At 44.3% G+C, this 8,726-nt stretch overlaps 1 protein-coding gene across 1 annotated transcript in view; it reads right to left on the reverse strand.

The window, feature by feature from the left end:
* The window catches only part of ST8SIA4 (ST8 alpha-N-acetyl-neuraminide alpha-2,8-sialyltransferase 4), a 99,012-nt gene extending 90,535 nt beyond the window's left edge, over positions 1-8,477 (reverse strand). The window contains exons 1-2 of the mRNA XM_061152079.1: positions 8,227-8,477; positions 1,626-1,757 (exon numbers count right to left, since the gene is read on the reverse strand). Of these exons, the coding sequence (XP_061008062.1) occupies positions 1,626-1,757; positions 8,227-8,339 (245 nt within the window). The 5' untranslated portion in view covers positions 8,340-8,477. The remainder of the gene's footprint in view (positions 1-1,625; positions 1,758-8,226) is intronic.
* Between the last annotated feature and the right edge of the window lie 249 nt (positions 8,478-8,726).

Below are 8,726 nucleotides of genomic sequence, written 5' to 3' on the forward strand. Positions count from 1 at the left end.
TTCTAAGAAATATAAATCCTTACTCCATTCCTAACCCAAACACACTGTATTCATGGCCCCTATGAGTTCCACATCCCGTAGCTTTTCCTGCATAATTATCTCATCTCTCACAGAGTTTCTAAATTTAAATGTGGGCAGAGGAGTATGAGATAGTAAGGATGACACTAGGTAGGCACCATGAGAAAACGGAGCCAAGGTATAGAACTGTCCAACTGGAGAGCCCATGATTAGTGTTGGTTTCAGCCAAGGAACTCTCAGGAGGAATACAGGTCCAGAGTGGTCACATTTTTCAGTCTCTCAAGAGAATATGAAAATCTGTACTTTTATAAGGAATCTGCTAATGTATTAGAACTGTTTGAAGTTTCCTTTTACCCACTGGAAATAAATATTGATTGCTGCACATACTCTACCCAGAAGACGTTGATTTATAAACTGTCAGAGTTGTCCTGCATCAGTCAGATGCTACCCATCTCCTTGTTCTTGGACTCTGCCTTCAAATATACAAAGTTCACCCTCAACTGAAAACAACCAGACAGACACACTTGGCACTGCCAAGGTTTGATTCCTGTTTCCATTCCAGTCACACTGAAGGGTTTAAAACAAAGAGGCCTACCAATTCTTGCATTTCCATGGCGCCCATCTCTTTAATTTCCAGCCACTCTTTCAATTATTATTTCAGCATGTAGTGAGTGCCTTTGATGCAATGCATTCTATGAATTGCTATGCATACAGTGAAGATGAGGGTAGTAGACTCTTCCTTCAAGTGGCTTATTCTACATCATATATAGATGTGAGGCAAGGAGTGAGGAGGTAGAAACCAAAGAGATCAGCCAGCTTACCCTCTTAACCACTAAACCACTCTTACAAAATCTATATGTTAACTCCAGTCATTGAGTAATTAGCATTTTACCAATGCTAGAAAAATGCAATGTTTTATTATGTAAAGGATGGTTGTTCTCTTGAACTTTTAAAGAGTCCTGATTTACTGAAATGCTCTGATTTAAACATGCCAACCAACACAGCAATGAAACTATAGTGAAAATGATCTTGTTTCCTCCATAATAAGGAAGGCCCTAACTTTCTTGTTAGTTATAGAATTATAACTGAAGAAAACAAGATATAATGAATATAGATAGGTGCTGTATTTGATTTCAATTTGATTTCAAATACAAGAATCTTACAAAGAATAAACCTCTACTCTAGAAACCTTATTTGCTAATTTTCACCTGTTTAGGATATAATTATTGAGTACAGGCTCTACTTGTATCCAGTATGAGAAAACACAAGATTTTATTAAAGACTTTAGGGAAGTTAAAGATAATTCTAAAAATATATGTCTATCAAGATAAAAGTATGTTAAATATTAGGGTTCTGCTGAATGTTTTATTTCATTAGTATAAAGACAGTATGTTAAAAACTCACATATTCATCCTTATATTTCTGACTGTATAGTAATTTCAGTTTTATGACTTCACATCTTTCAGCGAGCAACATTAAGCACTGGTTCACTTTTACTGAAGTATTCATACTTAAACTATAAATCAAGCATTCAATGTAAGTTTGCCAAGTCCAATATATTCTTGAACATGATGTGAAATTTATTATGCCTTATTAAAGAAACTCACCTTATTTCTAGGACCAAAGAGGAATTGATTTTCCAACCTTCTACAGAATGCTGGAAGATTGAAGAACCACCCTTTCGAATGATTTTATCCGAACTATTGACAAGGGATCGACTCAAACACAGCTCACCATCTCTGGAACAGAACACAATAAAAGCTTTGTAAAAATAAGAAACACTTTGCATAACATCATAATACCTGATTTAGATTACTGGTGACAATTTACAGATACAACACTTTCTATATGTTAGAAGAAGAAGTATAAGCATGATGAAAGGTATTATCAAAATTAGGTGAGTATGACTTTATTGGGCAATCATTTACACTGATTATTTCACTTACTATTTTTAAATAAAATTGTTTTCATGTAAAGAAAAGACCTTTGCGGTACTTAAAGAAAAAAATTCTCATCAAGGTTCTGCTCCCCTTTAATCCCTCCCTCCCTGCTGTGTGGAACAATAGAGACAGGATGTTTGGCCAGTTCTCCTGCATCTGTGTAACTGTGACTCCTAAGATAGCAATTTTATTTTCACAGAAGACGTGAGACACAGCGGAAAGAGCTTTTGTTTTGGAGTAAGACGACGCTGGCTATCAAGGGATCTAGGCATGTTTGTGATTCTGTTGCTCGCTAGCCCCTAAGTCCTTTGACCATATTCTCTTTCCAGGCCACCGTGGCTTTCAGTTCAGTTCAGTTGTTCAGTCGTGTCCAACTCTTTGCGACCCCATGGACGGCAGCACGCCAGGCCTCCCTGTCCATCATCAACTCCCGGAGCTTACTCAAACTCATGTCCATCCAGTCAGTGATGGATGGACCATCTCATCCTCTGTGATGAGCTGGCTTTAACCTTACCTTGAAAATTGCAAAGATATTAACTAATATGCTTTGACTTTGTGAGGATTAAATGGGACTCTGCATGTGAAAGTAATTTATAAAACAACTGAAGTGCTAATTCTGAAATTACATTGGTCTCAAAAAATCTCAACAATGAGGTGCTTTCCTGATAGTTGTTTGGGGTGGGGAGATAAGAGATTGCAACTGGGGAAATACTCATTCAGTAGCCATTATTATTGGTATTTTCAGTTATATCAAGAAATCAACTGTGCTGCCCCCACCAGTCAACAGCTTGGGGTAAGTATATCATGAGGCATGCTAACAGCAGGGGTCCTGACTGGAAGTGACAGGTACCTATGATGGCATTTAGGCCCTTAGGGCCTTTATAGTTGAAACTGTTCATTGTTCAGTAGACTATTTCTTGGCATTGTATTGATGTAAACCCAGACTCAGAGAATAAAAAAAGCCACCTGTCTATGGCCTAGCCCTTGCAAATCTGTATTTCTTTACATGTCACCTCTTAATTTTTCTTTTTCTTTTTTAGAATCTAAAGAACATAGTTAAAAAGCAACATGGCTATTTGCTCAGTCACAAAGTCTAAATCTGTGTTTATTATGTAGGCAATCCCCCCCTACTATCAACGGAAACACTGCCTTTGCAACAGCTGCTAGATGAATTCTGTAATTGGAGGCTTACAGTTTGGTATTTTGGTTTGCATTCTTTTTGAAACATGTAGTTCCAATTTGAAGCAACTCAAAGCATCAAATGCAACTACTCCCTGTAAAATTTAGAACTGTATAAAAATTAATATTTTAAACAGTTTCACCAATGAAAACAATACACTCGCATGCCTAGGCATGGCTAATAATAGTCATTTTATAGAGGTCATTTAGGAGGTAAGGAAATAGGGTGCAATTACTATTCAGTGGCCCAGAGTCAAATTTTATATTACATGTCTAATCATGATAACTACATATGAATGAAAACATGGATGTACAGTTAACCTTCATACTTTTGGAGATGTGCTTCCAAGGGTATGGACACAAACATTTCTAGGGGTCAGTATCTTTCCAACCTTCATCTTGCTAATAATTGGCCTGTCAATTCATCTTTTTCTAAACACAGATTGCTACAATTAAAGTAACTATTTTTGCCACCAATAAACTTTTATAGAAGAAGTAAGCTGGCATTTTAAATACCTGTGGAAGATTGCTTTACTGACAGGTAGATAAAGATACATTTTTATAAAGCAGAATGATTGCTGTGATATCGTATGGAGCCTTTTCAGAACTGCAAAGATTTAAAGAAGTGCTTTAAAAGTTTAAATCAGGTTTATTAATATATTAACGAAATGCCGCCACATTACTCTGCTCTTTGCATTGTTTTGTTTTCACTAAACTGGTGATAAGCCAAACTTCAGACTTTTATTACTGGAAAGTATTTTGAATGAAAGTATCTACAGCTAGTCACACTTTTCCTTGAAGTCAGTGGAACTCGTGTGAGAAGGCCAGGCTTCCAGCAATCTGAGGCTCTAAAGCAAACTTCTTTATATAAAGTTAAACGTGTCCCAGGGAGTTTTTCACGTGTGACCTTGATAGTACTTGGTCTTGGACAAGCCTTTTCCTTCCTGTGAATGCAAGGCATGAAGGATGTTACCACCCCCTCCTAGCTTCTCGTCCCAGATCCAAACAGCTGCACTGAAAACATGTCTTGCCCGGGGCTATATACAGGAAGATTCAATATGTACTTCTAAGGGGATAATTACACACCATATAAAAGAAATAAAGCCACATATAAAGTATTCCTGTGTATACGCAGCTAAAAATCTATGTAATACCACGGATAGAAGCTAGTCAGTAGTTATGTTGATAGACTTTACAAATATTTTTCTCTTTGAAATATGAGTTGCCAGGCATCACTATAATTTATTCTATTAATTCTGCAGTACCTAACACGTAGGATTAATTCAGTTTCATGAAATTAGGTACAAAAAAAAAAAAGAAGAAGAAGAGAAATTAGGTACCCAAAAGCCCTGTATTCCACCTCATTGTAAACTCTTCTTGACTTGGATTTGGAATGTGTTCTCTTAGGTTAAACTTCCTAATCAAAATGAAAATGTAAGTTATTTACGCAAAAAGAACTTGCATCAAACTAAGCCTCAACAGAAATAGCAGGCAATTTTGTGTTTTCATTACCTAAGTGTAAAAGAACTAGAAAACAATGAGATATGCTACCTTAACTTACAGCATATGGCTTTTAGTAGAATTCCAACTATAACATATGAAGTAACATGCAGATTCTGGTTTCCTGAGTTACCAGAGTGTGTTCTGCCCTAGATCAAACTGGAATGAACACTGCTAACAATGATAAAATACTCTTAAGTATGAATACTTATCTCCACTGTCAATCCTATCATAAGTTTCAGAACTAATACTGGAGATAATCTAGTGAGACAACCTAAAGTGCACAGTCAAGTGAAAAAGGAGATCTCTAGATAATAAGAAAAGTAAGTTAAAGTGCCATTTAAAATCCACCATTAAAAAAGTATGTGGCAAGTTTTAAGGAGTAACAGAGCAAATGTCTATTTGGTATTCAAGTTTGTTACTTTCCCAAATGCATTATTTCATTAAATGAGTATGCGCACATAATTTTATCTGTAGGACCTTTAAGTTAGCATGTTTCTAATTATATCCAAAGAACACAGAGTCGGTAAAAGAATATGCCAACTGAAAGGCAAATGCCATTTTCCCATTTCCCATTTGGTGGGAAGTAAGTATTTTCCCATTAAGTAAAAATATCAGTTAAGAACAGACTCCTTTATACCCCTAAATGCCCTTTCAGTTTAACTTTATTAACTAGCCAACAGATCAGAAAATTAATAGGCTAGCTTTGAAAGAAACAATTCTGAACATCCAATAATTAGTCGACCTATTCTTCGATCATTACTTATGACAAACATGCTACTGGAATTCCTCTGGGGATTTGTGAACGTGGACGCTTGGTGTGGGAAGCTGAGCGGCTGTTTCTTCTTTTCCCTCTGTGTGCAATGACTGCTCGACCCTGTATATAAGAACCAGGTCACATCGACTCTAGGTGGGACCTCCCGTGTTAAAAGGCAGGCAGGTGGAATAAAGAAAGAAACTACCTGTCTGCTGCCAAATGGAAGCAGGGACGCTAAATCCGAATCCAGAAGGATGTTCTAAGATCCAAGGACTATGGAATTGCCCTTCACCGAATCTACGGCCCACTCAGAAGGTACGCAGCGGCGCCCCCAAAGGTCAGAGACTCCTGTTTACCTCTGGCGATGAACCGGCTTGGGTTCCGGCGGCCAAACCGCCACGCTGGGTTACTCATCTCCAAAGAGACCAGCCCCTCCACGTGGCTTGGGCAGAAAGAGAGTCAATAAGAAGAACCGTTGTTTGGGATGAGTCAACCCCGCCACCAGAAGCACTACTCAGGGGAGTTGAAATCATCAACTGCTACCCCCAGCTTTTCAGGGGCACGTTTCAGCCGAGGGGAAAGCGCTGGGGCGAGGGTGGGCTGGGGGGGGGGGGGGGGGGACCAGCTGTCCTCCCGGTGCGCCCCCCACCCCCGAACCCCGGGCAGCGCCAACTCCCAGGTTTCAGCGACCGGCGCGCGCCACCCCGCGTGGCCGTGATTGCGGGTTTTAATTAGGGAGGAGGCGCGCGGGGGCCGACTGGAGCAGTAAAAGTTATTTTTTTATTTGTAAAGGGGACCAGATTCTTGCAATGGAAGCTGCTTCCTCCACCCGGGCGGGCCGGGGGGGGGGTGGGGGTGGGTGGAGGAGGAACCAGGAGAACCCCCGTTCCGCGCCCGCCCCGCGCATCCTCGGAGGGGCGGGCTCGGCCCGGAGAAGGTGCGAGAGGAGCCCCACGGGGCTGGCCCGACCCTCTGGAGCCTGCTCGCCCCCCGCCTTCACCCTCCTCCCCTCCCTCCTCCTCCCGAGCGCCCTGGCCTGCGCCCACCGGCCGGCAGAGGCCACAGGAGGCATGTCGCCCAGGAAGGGGGAAGCATCCCAGGACTCGGGGTGCGCCCCGCCTTCCCACCGGCGGGTTACGGAGGCCTGGGGAGAGGGCTCCCCGGGGGACTCCCCCCCACCAGTCTCTCCGGCTCACCACCCCCAGGGTGGCCCGCCGCCAAGGCCCCGACCCTCGGAGTCCTGGCCGAGGACGCGGCCGCTTTGTCTGGGCTCAAGGCGCGTCTGCGGAGCCCACCGAGCCCGGAAGATCACCGAGAGCCTCGACCCCCCCCACCCCCAAGCCCAGCCTCAGCCTCGCCCCCTCGGGCGCCGGTTCACCACCTCCCGAAAGACCCCTTTGCCAGTCTGCAAAGCCCCAGGTCTACCCGGGGATGCCCACCCGTCCACCCCCGCCCCCGCCCCCCCCAATCCTTCTTCTCTGACAATCGAGCCAGGCTGAAGGTTCAAGCCACCCCCTCCCAGTGTGAAGGACCTCACCCAGTTCGGGGACCCTCCTTCCCGAATAGCCCATTTGGAGATTTATTGAGGCATAACAACCATCCTGCACATGCCTCTTTGGCTTTTTCATTCTTTTCCAGTCCCCTTCGACTGTACTTCTGTGTTAATTTTCTATCAAATAACAATGTACAGATAAGCCGGCGTTTTGCTCACTTAAATTTCCATTACTTAGGGAGGAGCAGCAATATTGAGAAATGGAGTGCGTTAAGTTTTGTGTGTGTGTGTGTGTGTGCGCGCACACACACACATTTTAGCCGCCATGTGCCCCCGCCTCCCCGCCCCAACATGCAAGGGTTCTATCTTCGTCCTCATCTTTAGGGAAAAGAAAAACCAGGCTGGCATCTCTGCCAGTGTGGAGTTTCAGATAGCGACAGCAGACACCTCCGGATGAGGCAGGATTTCCGAAACAGGACTTTGAGCAGAGTTGACAACCAGGGGTCACATCCTCAGAAAAAAAAAAAAGAGAGAGAGAGAGAGAGAACGCTTCCAAGCTATGTAAGCAACACAAAGTTGCAACCACCTCCTGGGTAAACTTCAAAGTCACAGAGGCCGGGGGGAGGGAGGAAGGAAGTGTGATATTTAGAGAACTGCCTAGGGTGGAGGAAGATTCTGAACTCATCTAGACAAACTAAAGAAAAAGCAGAAATCTAGTCTGTGTGAAGTAGGACCCAGTTTCCAAAACTGTAACCATGACGCCCATGCGTTTGACCCACGGACAGCAAAGAAGGAAGTATCATTGGTTGACCTGGAGCTTCTAATTAAAATGATGATACACAGATCTACTCGACGCCAAAAAAAAAAAAAAAAAAAAAAAAAAACCAATTGTAAAGAAGAGGAGACGCATTTCCTACTTTCTGGGCTTTAACTTCAGCCTTTCAGGAAGCCAGCTTCTGCTGGTACCTCCCTTTAGAGCTAGCAGAGAGAAAGAAAGAAGGGCAATAAAGACATCTGGACCGAGTTCTGCCCTGGGAGTAAAAAGGGCAAGAGTGCCCGTTCTTTGTTGACACTCTGAGGGGACTTCTTTGGCTTGCGAGCCCCGGCACCAAGGCAGCTGTCACTATCATCGCGCTGGACAAGCTGAACTCCTACTGAGAACCCGCCGTGGAGAAATCACACACCTCCACAACATCCTTTGTTATTTACTTCACCAGACTAAGCGCTCGCAGGCGGACCCCACCGCCAACACGACCCCAACCCTCACGCGATCGCTTCTATTCACATCTCATTCACGGCTGGACTTTTGGTCAGATCCTAGAATGAAGCTTTGCATTTACCCGATGAGTTGCGTCTCCTGGTGCTCCTCGGTCCGTGCCATCTCTTTTGTCTTATAAAAGATCAGGAGCAGACTGATCGTGCAGATCGTCCACCTCTTCCTGATGGAGCGCATCTTGGGTGCCTGGGAAACTCCTGGTGGCCCCAGCTCCCTCACCTCCTCTTCATAGAAGGATTCCGTTCCGGGGAGAGGTAGTCGCGGGGCGCGGGGGGTGGATCTGTAAAAGCCGAGGAGAGCGTGGAGCCGGGATTTCCCCAGCAGGTCTAGAGGGTCCTCTGCGGCCGAGCTCCGGCTGGTCCCCGAGGGCTGCGCGGGGCGCTCTCTCTCGCGGTTCCCTCCAGCTCTGCCCGGATCGGTCCAGCGCCTCCTCCCTGGGGCTTCGGTTCCTTTGCAGGAGAGACACCTTGTGCACAGGAGGTGGCGGCCGCTTCTGCAGCGGGGTTCGGGGGCGTCACTGGCCCTTCCCTTTTTGCTAGCATGGAAATGATGAGCAAAGCCAGC

Source organism: Dama dama, chromosome 9, assembly GCF_033118175.1.
Source record: "Dama dama isolate Ldn47 chromosome 9, ASM3311817v1, whole genome shotgun sequence".
Lineage (NCBI taxonomy): Eukaryota > Metazoa > Chordata > Mammalia > Artiodactyla > Cervidae > Dama > Dama dama.